The sequence below is a fragment of the Hemiscyllium ocellatum genome, chromosome 18, assembly GCF_020745735.1.
Source record: "Hemiscyllium ocellatum isolate sHemOce1 chromosome 18, sHemOce1.pat.X.cur, whole genome shotgun sequence".
Taxonomy (NCBI): domain Eukaryota; kingdom Metazoa; phylum Chordata; class Chondrichthyes; order Orectolobiformes; family Hemiscylliidae; genus Hemiscyllium; species Hemiscyllium ocellatum.
The window spans coordinates 17,440,748-17,458,166 of NC_083418.1; the positions used below are offsets into that span (position 1 = coordinate 17,440,748).

Here is a 17,419-nt window from a genome sequence, read left to right on the forward strand (position 1 = left end):
TGGAAGAGTTGAGAGAAGGTTCATTAGATGTTCCCAGGAATGGAGGAATTTTCTTACAAATAAAAGCTAAGCAGGTTGGAACTCCACTCCCTGAGGTTTAGAAGAATGAGAGATGATCTCATTGAGACATATAGGATTCTTAACCAACTTGACAGGATAAATACTGAGAAGATGCTTCCCCCATGGGAATGTCAGGGGCCAGAAGGTATAGTCTCAGAATAAAGGGGTGCCAACTGAGACGAGGAGGAATTTCTTCTCTCAGAGAGTTGAGAGCCTTTGGAATTCTTCGTTGCATAGAGCTGTGAGGGTGGAGCTTGTGTAAATTTAAGGTTGAGATCAGTAGGGTCTTGATTCGGTGAGGAATCAAGGGTTATGGTGCAAGGACAGGAAAATGGACGTAAGGAATATCAGATCAGACATGTTCCTATTGAATGTCTGAGCAGGTTCGAGGGGTCAAACAATCTCCTCCTATTCCTATTTCTTATGGTGTTATCACAAAGGATTGGATAGAATGGGGTTGCTTTTCTTGAAATAGTGAAGGTTGAGAAAGGATCAGATAAAGGTATACAGGATTATGATGGCCATAGATAAGAGATGAGGGAATAAATGGATGGCAAGACTTTTGACATTTATTCAGATAAGATTTGGAAGAAAAGACACTCTCAAGAGTTTCTGAAGCAGAGAAATGTATTCACTCAAACCTTTTAACAACTGTCCCCTAGATATTACTTAACTATACAGATAAAGTCTGTTTTCTCTCAAGACTATGGTGACTAGGTAAACACGTTTGCCATCAGAAGTGTCAACAACCAGGAGAGAGAGTTAAGTTATTAGGTATAAGATGAAAAGAAGAGTTGAAGAGAATTTGTTTTTCACTCAGAGTAGTGGAATTCTAAAATTCTTTGCCTGAAAGTGTGGTTCAGTCAGAAACTCTCCTAACGTTTAAGCAGTATTTTGATTTCCATTTTCACTGTCAAAGCCTTCAGGTTACAAGCCTTGTGCTGGAAATGGGGATGAGTATAATTAGACTTTTGCTAATCATCACAGACATGATGGGCTGAATGACCTCTTTTATTCTGTAAACATCAACGAGAAATGGGGTTCTGAAGAAGAGTAATTTTAAATTCGAAACGTTAACACTTTGTTTCTTCACAGACGCTGCCAGGTATGCTGAGTTTCTCCAGCACTTTCACTTTGGGACTCAAGGGCCATCATTTGCTACGCAGAGCAATGGTCCTACAAAGAGACAACTTGGAGCAGAGGGAGAACAGGGGACAGGGAGAGATGCTTTAATGACTCACAAGGTCCAAGTGTAATATTGGTTGGAAAAGCTATTGAGTTGGACATCATGATTAAATGCAGGAAGACTGACCATCAGTGTTGAACAAGCAGGAAATTGCAGTCTAATTTAGAAGCTTTGGTGTCTCGTATACCTTTTACAGCATTGGGAACATCAAGTTCCGTTAGCCCTCAAAAACAACCATTTGTTTTCAAATCGAGAGTCTAATAGTCCTCTCCCAATTGTGTTGGAGAGCAATGTCAATACTTGTAATCTGAAAAACACTCCTCCATGGGGAAAAAGGGTGAAGGAATAAATGTGGAGCCTACTTCAGGACTTTTTGTTATTTATTAAAGACGATTGGAAGAAAAGAGTTTCTGAAATGGAGAAATGTATTCACGTTAACTTTTTAACAAATGGCACCAAGATATAATACTAAGTATGCAGATAGATTCTGTTTTCTCCGGAGACTATTAAAAATAAGTAATTAATTGGCTTGTCACACAATGGACAAACATCTCTCCCTTCACAGGGTGAGATTTCTTATCTCAGGTGTCCAGCAAGATGGATGAAAGATCTTCCTTTCCAGTTGAGAACAAAGGAAGACAAACAAACCAAGTCCAAATGAAGCTGTAGGGAGATTAAAGTTTGAAAACAGAACAGTGCAAAGCACTCTGGACTGGATGCAGGACCAAAATGGAATGGAGTGATCCCCAGTTTAGAGTCTGTGGGGTTGAGGGAGTAGGTTGGTCTCATAGAGAGATGTGATTGGAGAGATAATTATACTTACCTTAGTGAAGCACTAGCAAAGGCCTATGATTTTCCTTGCTCTGCCCACAATAACCACAAAGCAATGGGGGGGTGCAGAAAACAATTTTTTGCCACGTAATCCCCCAATGCCTTGCATACCATGTTGAACTTCTGAATGTGATGATGAAACAACTTACAAGGACACCATTTTGAAGCCTATGAACCAATGGCTTTTGATCTGGTGAAGAGGAACTTTATGTGATTTTTATACTTGTTGTTGGAGGCAATAGTGGAGAGACAAGGAAGAGTTAATTTATGGAGAAAAGGAGCCCAAGCTTCACATGGCTTTCCAAGATGACAAAAGCAGTAATCAGTCTCAGAAGAGGAATGAGAGGCCCAGCCAGAGCTGGCAATAGGTGGTTGAGCTAGTTTTGATCAGGCGTGTTCAAGTCTTCACTATTTGAATTTGAAAGAATGAAGACAAAGCAGCTTGGGAAACAACTTGGATGGAAAATGAGAATATTTTGCAGAGTATGAGGGGACCGAAGACACGGGTCCGGAAATGTTTCAGCGATTTAATATTAGCTGAGGCATTTAAGCCAGCGGAGAATGAGAAAGTAGGCAGTCGGGAGTTCATGAGTGTGAAAAGAAGTGACTGGGGAGAAGCCTTTTCTAAGTGGTGGGAGCTGAGGGAAAATAGGTAGGGAAGTGAACATTAGAGCAGGTCTGGTTTGGTGACCACATACGCAAATAGTTAACTCTTCACCCCATCTATCACCAACAACCATTGGTGGTAAATGAACGAACTTCACTCAAATAAGTGCTAGTGGCTGATCCGAATCAGGCTTGCATCTTTTATCACTACTGCCAGTCAAACTGCATTAGATTAGATTAGATTAGACTTACAGTGTGGAAACAGGCCCTTCGGCCCAACAAGTCCACACCGACCCTCCGAAGCGCAACCCACCCATACCCCTACATTTACCCTTTACCTAACACTACGGGCAATTTAGCATGGCCAATTCACCTGACCCGCACATCTTCGGACTGTGGGAGGAAACCGGAGCACCCGGAGGAATCCCACACAGACACGGGGAGAACGTGCAAACTCCACACAGTCTGTCGCCTGAGTCGGGAATTGAACCCGGGTCTCAGGCGCTGTGAGGCAGCAGTGCTAACCGCTGTGCCACCGTGCCGCCCAAGTTGAGACTTGGTCAGTTATTTAACTATTGCTGCAGGGTATCCTGTTCCTATGCTCATGCTGCACTAGTATACTCTTACTCCCCATAAAGTAAGATATTGAAACAGCATCAGGCCATTTCGCCCCTTTCAGCCTGCCTCACCCCTCAATAGGATCATGGCCGATCTGATATTTCTAATATCCACTTTCCTATGTTGTCACCACATCCCTTGATTCTCTGAGTGATCAAGAATTGCTCTCTCTCAGCCATAATGATGGGTCAGTGCATTAAGTCTGGAAGCTTTAGTATATTTTCTGTTGATTTCCTGGCTAATTCAAAGTTGCTTTTATACTATGTCAGGCCTTTGCTAACATCGTGTGTCTTCTACAGCTTTCTGCAATAGGAAGCTACAACTGTCAGATCTGTTATGATCAGCTGCAAGGAAGATCTAACTCCCCAGGTCCTTAATATATTTACCTGTAAATGGCAGATTGTTACATTATTTCTCTGCTTTAGCATCTGGCCGCACTGGCAGTAACTATATAATATTAAACTTATAATTTCCCCAATGCTTCCCCAACTGAAATCAGCTAAGGAGTTCAACATGGGGTGCCCTATATAAATGTCATGATTTGGAGATGCCGGTGTTGCACTGGGGTGTACAGAGTTAAAAATCACACAACGCCAGGTTACTGACCTACAGGTTTATTTGGAAGCACTAGCTTTTGGAGACCTGCTCTTTCATTAGATGGTCGTCATCAGGTGATGAAGGAGCAGCGCTCCAAAAGCTAGTGCTTCCAAGTAAACCTGTTGGACTATAACTTGGCGTTGTGTGATTTTTAATTCTGTATTCATGTGGAAGCCATTTGCAATTTAGAAATGCTCAGTACTCACATGGGAGAACTTTGCGCTCACGATAACTACAGGTTGTTCTACTATAACAAGCATTTCCTCAGTGCAAATTGGCTATAATGCGATTGACGAATTGTGGATGTTGTTTGGATAACGTGAACTTTGCGCTGAACGGGTATAGCGATTTTGTATTAGCAATCTTCTACAGCACAATTTTCTCATGCAGTTTTCCATTGTGCAGTTTTCTATAGCGTGAGGTAGCAGAGAAACATAACTGTTGCATTATAGCAGAACAGCCTGTACATGCTTTACTTTATTGCATAGACTATAAGTACAGCTTCTAAGGAGTTACAGATTTCCAACTGAACAGTACCAACTTGAGGAATATATTTACATTTAGATTCTGACTGCATAGATCCATAATTCCAACCTGTCACATTTTATAATAAACACTTCAGTATGGTGCTATTTCACCACATCTAAAAATAGCTGTCAGTTCAGCCAAAGACACAGATGTACTTTTGCCAATATTATTCCTGAAGCAGCTCATTTTCTGTCTTCCTTTTTCAAGGACCTGGCATATGGCATAATTGTACAGTGTCCAGTTCCCTGTGTCTCTCATACACTTTATGAATCTCACAACTGTCAATTGTCATGGTTCCTTTTTGTTTGAAGGGAGTATGTCTCTGTTATAGATCAATTGCTGTGTGTCATGGTGCTACAACATTTCTTGCAATTATCCTCTTGAGTTATTACAGCAATTACAGCTCTGCATTCAAAGAATACTGAAATGCTGCAAGTAGTTTCAAAATCTAACATCTGTTATTCACAGATGGGGCATCACAACAACGTATCTTCTCACAAATAATGTGACTTATTTAGGCCACAGTTCCGTAACATAAATTATCTTAATAATAGTAATCCTGTGCCTTCTGCATTTTTAAGAGAAAATCACTGTTGTTCTTCTCTGTTTTGATGAACATTTTTCGATATCTTTGATATCTGCGGGGCTGTTGTTGAAGTCGGTCAGTCACTGTTATGTTGGGGAGCCATTGAAATCTACACAGGACTCCATGCTGTCCATCTCTATGACTCTATGACTGACATACCCAACTTTCTTTGCAATGTGCAACTCCAAGGCTCACAGGGATCAGATTTACAAGAGAGGAGAAAACCAACAATCAACTCCCATTTCAGGATATGGTGGTCAAAAGGACACAGAATGGTGAATGAACCACAGAAGTGTACAGGATAGCCGCACACACCAAACTGGCCCTGCACTATAACACACAAGAGAAGATGCACTGGGGACCATGTTCAAATGGGCGACAACATACTGCAGTACTCCCAACCCACGAAGGGAAGAACACCTCTGGAGGGTATTCGCCAAGAACGGACATCCGTGCAACTTCATCTGCGGATGCCTAACAGACAAACAACGCGACGGGGACACGACATGTCCTAACTCACTAGCCTGGCTACCTTACATAAAAAACATCTCGGAACTGACAGCCAGACTTCTCCGACCACTTGGATTCATGACAGCCCATAAACCGACAGCCATGCTCAGACACCAACTCACCAGGACAAAAGACCCGATACTCAGCGTATTCAAGACAAACATAATTTACAAAATTCCATGCAAAAATTGCACCAAACACTACAAAAATAAACAGGCAGACAACCAACAATTTGCATCCATGAACACCAGCTAGTCACTAAACGCCATGACCAGCTATCCTTAGTGGCCATACGCACAGATGACAAGGACCATAAATTCAACTGGGACTACACATAGGACAAGCGAAACAGAGGACAGCTAAAGAACTTCTAGAAGCATGGCACTCATCCATGGACTCCATTAACAAGCACATAGACCTAGATCCATTATATCCAATTAGGGTAGCTCATTGGTTAGCACTGCTGCCTCATAGCACCAGGAACACAGGTTCAATTCCTGCCTCGGGCAACTGACTGTGTGAAGTTTGCCCCATGTCTGTGTTGGTTTCCTCTGGGTGAATTAGTCATGCTAAATTGCCCATAGTGTTCAGGGACGTGTAGGCTAGGTGCATTAATCAGGGGAAATACAGAACAATAGGAGAGGGGAATGGGTATGGCTGCTGTACTCTTTGGAGGGTGGGTGTGGACTTGTTGGGCCAAATGGCCTGTTTCCACATTCTATGATACCGACCGCCACAATCAACAACCAGAACTGGCAACCGGAAGCAGCAGGAACAGAACCAAATATATTCCAGAGGACACAATACAGCAGCACTTCATAGGAGGCTCCAAAACACTGAAGCTGTCACCCAGACAGGGGACAAAACGTCAACAAATCAACTTCCCAGCTCAGTGAACATACCCACAACCACAACAAACTCCGAGGCCTTTTTGCAGAGTGCCATTAGAACAAAGGCTACATTGTGGATGCTGCAATTGAACTTACTCACATTCATTAATTATCCTGTATTGATAAGAAAAGCCTGGGAATACACTTTTTTAAATTAAAAAAATCAAACGCTGTACTTCTGTCTCAATCAGAGCTCTCCTGGGAGTTTGCTGCTACAAACACAAGTCTGTGAAACAGTACAGTACGCAGTAGCATTTAGGAACAGCAGATCGCCCTACAATCCCTCAGGCTATTCACCATTCAAATGGAGCATGACCAATCATTAACTTTACCACCCACCTTGACCACATCATTGTCTAGCAAAAACTGTCCAGCTCAAATTTTAAATTCTTAATTTAACTTGCACGTATTTCTTGCCCTGGAAGAAACCCAGCCTATCAATCCTTTCAAAACCTTAAACATTTCATCAAACCACTCTTTAACCTTCTGCATTTCAGAGGATACAAGAATAGCTTATGAAATTTCTCCTCAGAATAGTGTAACATACTGCAGTGTAGCCAACATACGCTTTCCAAGGCTCTGTGCCAAGAACTGTGCATTAGATATGATTTATAGAATCTCTACGGTGTGGATACAGGTCCTTTGGCTCAACAAGTCCACACCAACCCTCCGAACAACCAAACCCACTCCCATTCCCCTACATTTCCCCTCACTAATGCCTACACATCCCTGAACACTATGGACAATTTAGCATGGCCAATTCACCTGACATGCACAACTTTGGATTGTGGGAGGAAACCCACACAGACACAGGGACAATGTGCGAACTCCACACAGACAGTCACCCGAGGCTGGAATAGGACTAGGGTCCCTAGTGCTGTGAGGCAGCAGTGCTAACTACTGAGCCAACGTCCTACCCTCAGCTCTCAAATAGGGCTTTGCAAAGCTGTAGTATAATTTCTTCTCTTAAATTCTAAACGCCTAGTTATAAAGGCCAACATCTGAATAGTCATAGAGTTATACAGCATGGAAACAGACCCTTTGGTCCAACTCACTCGTGCTAACCAGACATCCTAAACTGATTTAATCCCACTTACATAGAACATAGAACATAGAAGGATACAGCGCAGTACAGGCCCTTCGGCCCTCGATGTTGCGCCGACCGAGTCCTACCTAACCTATACTAGCCCAATAACTTCCAAATGCCTATCCAATGCCCGCTTAAATGAACATAAAGAAGGAGAGTTCACCACTGATACGGGCAGGGCATTCCATGAACTCACAACCCGCTGTGTGAAGAATCTACCCCTAACATCTGTCCTATACCTACCACCCCTTAATTTAAAGCTATGTCCCCTAGTAACACCTGACTCCATTAGCGGTAAAAGGTTCTTAGTATCTACCCTATCTAAACCCCTAATCATCTTATACACTTCTATCAGATCTCCCCTAAACCTTCTCTTCTCCAATGAGAACAGCCCCAAGTGCCTCAGCCTTTCCTCATAAGATTTTCCTACCATTCCAGGCAACATCCTGGTAAACCTCCTCTGCACTCGTTCTAAAGCTTCCACATCCTTCCTATAGTATGGTGACCAAAACTGCACACAATACTCCAGATGAGGCCTCACCAGAGTCTTATACAACTGCAACATGACCTCAGGACTCCAGAACTCAATTCCTCTGCCAATAAAGCCCAGTACACCATATGCCTTCCTCACAGCACTATTTACCTGGGTGGCAACTTTCAGAGATCTGTGTACATAGACACCAAGATCCCTCTGCTCATCCACTTGTCAGCATTTGGCCCATATCCCTCTAAACCCTTCCCATTCATACACGCATCCAGATGCCTTTTAAATGTTGCAATTATACCAGCCTCCATCACTTCCTTTGGCAGCCTGTTCCATACACACACCACTCTCTGAATGAAAAAGTTGCCCCTTAGGTCCCTTTTAAATCTTTCCCCTCTCACCTTAAACCTATGTCCGTAGTTTTCCACTCCTCTACCCTGGGAAAAAGACCTTGGCTATTCATCCTATCCATGCCCCTCATGATTTTATGAATCTCTATAAGGTCACCTCTCAGCCTCTGATGCTCCACGAAAAACAGCCCCAGCCTATTCAGCCTCTCCCTATAGCTCAAACATTCTCACCCTGGCAGCATCCTTGCAAATTTTTTCTGAAACCGTTCAAGTTTCACAACATCCTTCCTATAGCAAGGAGACCAGAACTGCACGCAGACTTCCAAAAATGGCCTGACTAATGTCCTGTACAGCCACAACATAACATCCCAACTCCTGTACTCAAAGCACTGACTTTATTACCCTGTCTATCTGCGATTTCACTTTCCAGGAACAATTAACCTGCACCCCGAGAATAAATCCTTTTTATTTTTTAATGTATCTAACCCACACGTTTTTGTGACCTTAGGACTTAGGTCTTATTGGACTTCTCTTTTTCAACATTTTAAAAAGACTAAAATGTGACCATTTTGGTTTTAAACAGATTATCCCATTCTCTCATCTACAGTACTCAGCATGTACCAATCAGCGGCCCCAATTTTCGTTCCCAATTTGGATCCGCAGAGACAGAAGAATTCCCAGATCCATAATCACAACTTCCAAAATGGCTGCTAGAACTTCCTGTTTTCTGTCTGGGGTGGGTTGTAATAAAACTTAAGATATGCGACCCAGGAAGATGTGAAGAGGATGCCTGATGATTGACAGTTAAAGGCTTCTGCTACATCTCCACACCAACCAATCAGTGCCCTAATCCCACGATAATTAAACTGCTGCATGTTTTTAAGTTTGGTTTCTTGCACGTCCATCCTGATGAGTTCAAGATGAACAGCTTCAACTTTGTATCTCTTTTCAGCAGTGTTTAATTTATTTACTACAAAACAAATAAAGTGCACTGTAGACTTCATTCTCAGAAAAATACTCTCATCCATAAAAAGATTATTACATTGAGGTTGCTAAATCTAAATAAAGATTCTTGAAAACAAATTCAAGTGCAACATGCATTTGAATTCATAAACCGACATCAGAGTCCAAAACTATTTGTAGCTGTTAATCAAACTTTGAAATAGAAGGCACCCCACTGTGATAATGGATCTTTATGAAACTATTCAGGTAATTTCAAAATAAAAAGGAAAACCTCAGGCTAATATCAAAAGGTAGAATGAAATGGAAACTGTTATCTTTAACTCTCCAGATTTTGTGTGAAAACATAACAAAGAATCTGTAGCTTTAAATGATTTGACAGTCTGAACTCCTCCTTCGACAGTCTTGATTAGTCATTTTCACTCGTCCTTCTGAGTTTTCCCAATCCTCTCAACAAACTTCTGATAGATTTTTGATATTTTTGATAGAGCTTTGACATTTCTTTGACAGACTGAGTGTTATTATGTACTTCTAACATATGCACCTTTAGCAACTCCAAAGGGTGCCTGACCCTTCCAAAAGGGTACTCTTCCTCTTCTAAAAGGGTGCCTTACCTCCACCAAATGTGCCCCATAACCACATCCAAAATGATACCTTACCTTTTTTAATGGGTACTCTGGCTATTCAGAAAAAAGCAATAAGGTTCAGATTTGTGCTTCCTTGTTCTAAGCTAAACATTTTGGGTTTCAGGTATTTACCTCACCAAAGTCACAGAGTGAAGATAGCTGACAACTTAGATGGCCAGCTACCTCCATAAACAATGTTAAAAATCACACAACACCAGGTTATAGTCCAACAGGTTTAGTTGGAAGCACTAGCTTTCATATTGCTGCTTGTTCATCAGGTGGTTGTGAAGCAGGACGATAAGAACAGAATTTATAGCAGAAGATTAGTCTCATGCAGCTGAAATGACATATTGAACAAACCTAGATTGTTCAGTCTTTCATTTTTGAGAATGAGTTTGCTGGTTTCCGTTCTTTAATATGTAAATCCCAGCACTTCTTTTAAGTCACATTCTCAAGATATTTTAAGGTGAGATCTCAGTTCAGACAATGCATTAAAGGTATGAGGTTAGAGTCTGTATGTATCCCAATCTTGAGTCAGACTGGTTCTACTTCCAAAGTGGAATTTACAAAATATTACATGGATTGACTTTGGGTAACCGTTCCCCCAAGGTGGACTTTAGGACAGGCAACAGCGTAAAGTGGCTGAGCAGAGGCTGGTAGCAAGTTCAGTTCCCATGGAGATGGCCTCAACCAGGACCCCACTGCATTCTACACACTCTCTCTCTCACACACAAACACACATACACACGTGAACCATCTCACAGACTTATACCCCATCACACTCTCTCACACACTTTGCCAGGCTTGCACACAAACAAACGCACACCCTCTCACATGCATACATTCACACATTCACTCTGTCTGTCTGTCTGTCTGTCTCTCTCTGTTCCCCCTGTTTGCATTCACACACAAGCATTATGGGGTGAATTTGTATTTGCAGAAACATTCTGTACTGCTCAAAAAATGCACAACCAGCAGGCAGTCAATCCATGTGATATTTTGTGAATTCCACTTTGGAAATAGAACCAGTCTGACTCAAGGTTGGGATACAGACAGACTCTAACTTCAGTAGAGAGTGGTGCTGGTAAAGCACAGCCGGTCAGGCAGCATCCGAGGAGCAGGACAGTCGAGGTTTCAGGCAGTAGCCCTTTCCTGATGAAGGGCTTATGCTCAAAACATCGATTCTCCTGCTCCTTGGATGCTGCCTGACCTGCTGTGCTTCTCCAGCACCAGACTCCCGAATCTGATCCCCAGCATCTGCAGTCCCCACTTTCTCCTAGACTCTAATCTTATACCTTTAATGCATTGTCTGAGCTGAGGTGACATCTTTTGTTATAAAACCTTAAGATATCTTGAGAACATGACTTAAAATAAGTCCAGGGATTTACATATTAAAGAACCGAAACCAGCAAACCAATGTAGAAGATGAAAGACTTAACAATCTAGTCTTGTTCAATATGTCATTTCAGCTGCATGAGACTGTAATCCTTTGCTATAAATTCTGTTCTTACGGTCCTGCTTCACAACCACCTGATGAAGAAACAGCGCTTTGAAAGCTAGTACTTCCAAATAAACTTATTGGACTATAACCTGGTGTTGTGAAATTTTTAACTTTGTCCAGCCCAGTCCAACACTCCATAAACAATACATGTCTAACTCCATTCAATGCCATATTCAATCCATGATCAGTAACATAACTTGCAATATCCGCACAGGGCAGATAAGCTCTTTATCCTGGTGAAAATCTGGGCCATGATGTCAGTGACAACTTGGAATTTATGGCTGTCTTGTACCAGATAAGTCAGTAATAAATATAATGAATAGTTGAGGTACCAGCACAGATCCTTCAAGGTCACAACTAGTCCATTCTTTTCACTTCAAGTACTGTCCTCCTTGGTCTTCTGTTAGCAAAACAAAATCTCCCAATCAGTTCAAAAAATTGTTATCTAATTCCACAAACTTCAACTAATAGTTAAAATTTTAACTAAAAGTGCAACGTAAGGCTCGAAACATAGTCTTGATTACTTCGCTGCACATTAAAAACAACAGCCCTTGTCCCTGGGAACTGATCTGTGAGGCATGGCACGACCAGTCATCCTGCAATAACTAAAGTAGTGCCCCTCCTTTCCTTCTTAATCCAAATGGGTGACGCGTTAGTCAGAATTGTGTGGTCCCCCAAAACAATTCTTTTTTATGCATCTCACAGGTACGTTACTGTCGCCACTGTAAGAAATGTTCTGTAGCTTGTGAGCAATTTTGGGCCCTGTAGCTCACAAGATTTATAAGCATATTACCCTTCTAAGGAAGGGGGTCGAGAGGAGGTTTACAAGAATGGTCTGGGGGATGAAGAGCTTGTCGTATGAGGAGTAATAGGGGACTCTGGGTCTGTACTTATGAAATTTAGAAGGAGGAGGGGGAAATCTATGGAAACTTACAGAATATTGAAAGGTCTAGATTTGAGTGGTGTAGAGAAGATGTTTCCACTAGTAGGAGAGACAAGGACCTGAGGGCACAGCCTCAGGATGAAGGGATGATCCGTTAGATAAGGAGGAATTCCTTCAGCCAGAGGGTGGTGAATCAGTGGAACTCACTGCCACAGAGGGCTGTGAAGGCCAAGTCATTGTGTGCATTTAAGACAGAGATAAGTAGGTTCTTGATTAGTAGGGGATCAAGGGTTACGGAGAGAAGGAAGGAGAATGGGGTTGGGAAACACATCAGCCATGACTGAATGATGGATGGGCCAAATGGCCTAATTCTGCTCCTAGACCTTATGGTCTTGATCAAGCTGCACAAGATGCTATATTTTAAGTTTTCACTTCAACTGTAACTTCAACTGAAGCAAAAGCATTTGGCAAAGCAAAGCTGTAAGGAAGTATTTTTGTCCTGTTGCCAAAAAGTTTCATTTAATGGATAATTATTACTAACAAAAGCATGCATATAATAGTAAATGGATCAGGAGGCCTGGGTTCACATCCCACATGCTCCAAAGGCGTGCAATTGCAGCACTGAACAGTCTGCTCTAAAACAAAGATAAATAGTTAAAGGGATACAAAAGGAAAAGTGGACTGTTTGGGACTTATAGAGATTTACGCATGGGGACATGGTTCATGGCTGAAATACCAAATAAGTACTTTGCATCTTCACCAAAGACAAAGGTGTAAGGATAAATTCAATAACTCCAGGCCAGTAAGTTGAACCTCAGAGATTAACAAAATGATTACCTGGTCAAGATTAGCAGTGGCTTGGGGAGTGTGAATTAATTAAAGAAAGACATCATGGATTTGTTAAATGGAAATGGCTGTACAAAACATTGGTAAGGCCACAAGCTGCCAGAGGAGTCAGTAAAGACCAGTACAATTATAACATATAAAAGACATTTGGACCGGTACATGGATAGCAAAATGTTTAGAGGGGTATGGGCCAAAAGCAGGCAAATGGAATAAGTACAGTTTCAGAAACCTGGTCAGCATGGACAGTTGGGCCGAAGGGTCGGTTTTCATACTGAAATCATGTTTAAGTAATTTGCTAGCATTTTTTGATGAGATAACAGAGTAGGCTGATGAGGGTAATGCTACTGATGTGGTGTAGGGGCAATGGCTTAAAGGGAACAACTACAATGTGAATAAATAAAAACATTGAGTGGGTGGTAAGAACAGAGAGCAGTTGGTAACAATGTTTTTAGACTGGACAAAGGCAATGTGCTGGAATTTCTCAGAGCCTTGTTTTTCTTGATATGTAAATGACCTCGTGTTAGGTGTACAGAACATTTTATCAAAATGTATGAATTAAACAAACCCTGAAGAAGAAGAAGAAGAAGAAGAAGAATAGCTGTGGAATAGGCAAACAAGTTGGAGATGAAATTTAACACTGTGAAATGATACATTTGATCGGAAGAACTAAACGGAACACAAAATAAAAGATACAATTCTAAAGGTGAGTAGCAGCAGAGGCACCAGAGCAAATTGAGAATGTGGCTACTAAAATTTACACAATCCTGGGTTTTATAAATAGGATTATAGTACAAAAGAATAGAATCTGTGGTACACCTGACACCGTTCAGCCACAAATGCAGTAATGTGTCCAGTTCGCACTTCAGGAGTGGTATGAAACAGTTAAAGAGGGCACTAAAAGATTCAGAAAAATAGTTCCAGGCATGTGAAACTTCAGTTACATAAAGTGTTTGGACAGCTCTCTGAGAGAGCTGGGCTATTCTCCTCTGAAAAGATATGATAACAAATAATTTGGAGGAGCTGGTGTTGGATTGGGGTGGACAAAGTTAAAAAGCATAGCACCAGGATATAATCCAACAGGTTTACTTGGAAGCACTAGCTTTCAAAGCGCTGCTTCTTCATCAGATGTTGTGAATTAGGACCATAACACACAGAATTTATAGCAAAAGATCATATAATCATGCAATTAAAATGATATATTGAATAAACCTAAGTCTTTCATCTTTTAGAACTGTTTGTTGGTTTCAGTTCTTTAATATGTAAATCCCAGAATTTCTTTTCCAGTCTCAAGATAACAAGGTTTTACAACAAATGGTGCCATCGCAGCTCAGACAATGCAGTAAAAGTGTGAAGTTAAAGTCTGTGTGTGTGCCAATCTTGAGGCAGACTGGTTCTATTTATAATGTGTCATTTACAAAATATTTCACGGATCGACTGCCTGCAGGTTATTCATTTTTTCAGCAAATTAGAATGTGCCTGCAAATATGATTCTGCAAATACAAATTTACCCCATAAACTTATGTGTATTTGGACATGCAGGAAAGAGAGACAGAATGAGTGTGTGCGTGTGAGAGTATGTGTGAGAGAGTGTGTGTTTGCATGTGTGAGTGTGATGGGGTATAAGCCTGTGAGAAGGTGGATGCGAGGGTGAGTGTGTGGGGGGTATAGGTATGAGAAGATCTGCGTTGGTGTGAGAGTATGTAAGAGTGTGTGATGAAGAGTGTGGTGATGGAAAAGCACAACTGGTCAGGCAGCATCCAAGAAGCAAGAGAAATAATGAAGGGATTTGTCTGAAACTTCGATTCTCCTGCTCCCCAGATGCTGCCTGATCGGCTGTGCTTTTCAAGCACCACACTCTTCAACTCTGGTCTCCAGCCCTCAATTTCACCTGTAAGAGAGAAAGAGAGAGAGAGAGAGTGTGTGTGTGTTTGTGTGAGAGAGAGAGAGAGACACACACACACATTGAGTGAGAGAGAGATTGCAGTGGGGTCACCTGTAGTGTGATATGAACCCAAGGTGGACAACTACCTGATAAAGAAGCAGCATTTTGAAAGCTAGGGCTTCCAAATAAACCTGTTTGACTATAACCTGGTGATTTTTAACTTTGTCTACCTGAGTTCACCACCAGCTCCTCCAAATCATTCTAAAAGATCTAAGACTTAATCTAAGTGTGTTAGAGTGTATACATTTCTATGTATTATAGCTTATTTGTACTGCTTTCTTTCCTTTGGCTGGAAAGGAAGAATAATTGGTTCGATAACCAGGAACCAGAGGACAATGATTGAGTGTGACTGACAAAAAAGATCATGATGGTGTGAGTAAATTTTCAGAAAGTTGTAAAGATCTGAAATAAACTGACTGATCTCACAGAAAAAACCGGGCACACGAGGCGAAAACATTGAATGGTTTCACTGAGTTAGATCACATTTTTAGCGCTAAAGGGATCAAAAGGAATGAGCAGAAGTGGGCATAGGGATACTGACTTGGATGATCATGATGATTATATTGAATAGTGGGGCAGCTGGAGGGGCCGAGTTGCCTGCTGCTGTCCCTATTTTCCAGGTTTGACTTGGCGACCAAATGGCCTCTTTCTGTGCTGTTGGGTTAAAAACAATGACTGCAGATGCTGGAAACCAGATTCTGGATGAGTGGTGCTGGAAGAGCACAGCAGTTCAGGATTTCACTGCCCTTTGGATGCTGCCTGAACTGCTGTGCTCTTCCAGCACCACTCAGCCAGAATCTTTCTGTGCTGTTACCAGTCGGTGACTCACCTTACATCTGACTTATCATGCATTTTAAAAAAGGTGCAGTTTCACACAGGCCTGGGAGAATGTGGTGCAGGGGAAATATCAGGGGGGGAGTGAGAAAGTCAGACCGTGTGACACTTCACCAAGAGAAAGACAAGGTGAGGAAGACTCAAAGGGCCTCCACTTTCTCTCCGCAGACCCTGCTGGGGTTTCCACAGCAATCTCTGTCTTTGTTTCAGTAATACGGGGATGATCTGAACACGACTCCAAGGCCCTACCGCCCACGGCGCTCTCACCGCCGCCGCCTCACCTCCAGCTCGAGCTCCAGGTCCGACTCCATGTCTCCTCGAAAGGGGGAGGGGCGGGGCGATCTCACGGGGGCGGGGTTTATGCGCCGCGGCGGGGCGTCGTACAGGACACGGGCTGCAGGGTTCAGAGGGCGGGGCCATGGGTTCAGGGGCGGTACCGAGCGGCAGGGGGGCGGGGCTATAGATGTAAGGGGCGGTGTGGAGCGTGCTGGGGGGCGTGGCGGTGTTCAGGGCGGGCAGGAGGAGCGGTTAAGGGGGCGGGGCGGGGCGGGACGGAGCGTGCAAGGGGCGGGATGTCAGGTGCTGAGGAAGGTGGGGAGGGGCCGGAGAGTTAGAGGGGAGGCGTGAAGGCTCGGAGGTGGGCGGGGCGAAAGGTTCAGGGGGTGGGTAGGGGTGCTGGGGGCTGGGCGAATGGTCCAGAGGCGGGGCTGAGCGAGCTGGGGGCGGGGCCGAGAGTTCAGGGACGGAGCGTGAATGGGGCGGGGTGTAGAGGGAAGGGGCGGGGAGAAAGGTCCAGGGGCGGGGCCGAGCGTGCTGGGGGCGGGGCCGAGAGTTAAGGGACGGAGCGTGAATGGGGCGGGGTGTAGAGTGAAGGGGCGTGGCGAGGCGAAAGGTTCAGGGGCGGGGCGTAGAGTGAAGGGGCGTGGCGAGGCGTAAGGTTCAGGGGCGTGGCGTAGAGTGAAGGGGCGTGGCGAGGCGAAAGGTTCAGGGGCGGGGCGAAGAAAGCCATCGCTCCCTCCTGTTGCCAGGGCACCGCCATCATGGCCGCCTCCTTGCTCGGCTCCCTCGGTGTCCTTCGAGCGGCCCTTACGCCCCGCAGTCTCCCGATCGCGGCTGCCCAGCTCGGCCGCTGTCGGTATGTGGGCTCCAGCCGCCGGCTTCTGGGTGAGTGCGGAAAGGGCAGGCAGAGAGGGAGAGGGAGAGAGGTTACTGGGAGGTGGGGGTAAATGGGGGAAGGTCATGAGGAGGGGGATTGGGAGAGGGGCCTGACCGGGGAGAGAGGTGGGGGGGGGGGTAATGTAGTGCAGAATGTGTGGGAGCAAGTGAGGGGGGCCACGGTGAGAATGGGCCTGAATGACAAGGAAGTGGTGGTACAGGTGGAACAGGAACACAATGGTAATTTGCATCCTGTCATTCTCTGTGTGTCATAGAGATGTATAACATTGAAACAGACCCTTCAGTCCGACCCATCCATGCCGACCGGATATCCCAACC

General features: G+C 43.6%; 2 protein-coding genes across 2 annotated transcripts in view; one reads left to right on the forward strand and one right to left on the reverse strand.

Annotated features, from left to right (window-relative positions):
- The window catches only part of apip (APAF1 interacting protein), a 54,281-nt gene extending 38,037 nt beyond the window's left edge, over nucleotides 1-16,244 (reverse strand). Inside the window, exon 1 of the mRNA XM_060838404.1 lies at nucleotides 16,207-16,244. Coding sequence (XP_060694387.1) covers nucleotides 16,207-16,236 — 30 coding nt within the window. The 5' untranslated portion in view covers nucleotides 16,237-16,244. The remainder of the gene's footprint in view (nucleotides 1-16,206) is intronic.
- A 674-nt stretch (nucleotides 16,245-16,918) lies between these two features.
- The window catches only part of pdhx (pyruvate dehydrogenase complex component X), a 191,996-nt gene continuing 191,495 nt past the window's right edge, over nucleotides 16,919-17,419 (forward strand). Inside the window, exon 1 of the mRNA XM_060838405.1 lies at nucleotides 16,919-17,089. Within this exon, the coding sequence (XP_060694388.1) occupies nucleotides 16,966-17,089 (124 nt within the window). The 5' untranslated portion in view covers nucleotides 16,919-16,965. The remainder of the gene's footprint in view (nucleotides 17,090-17,419) is intronic.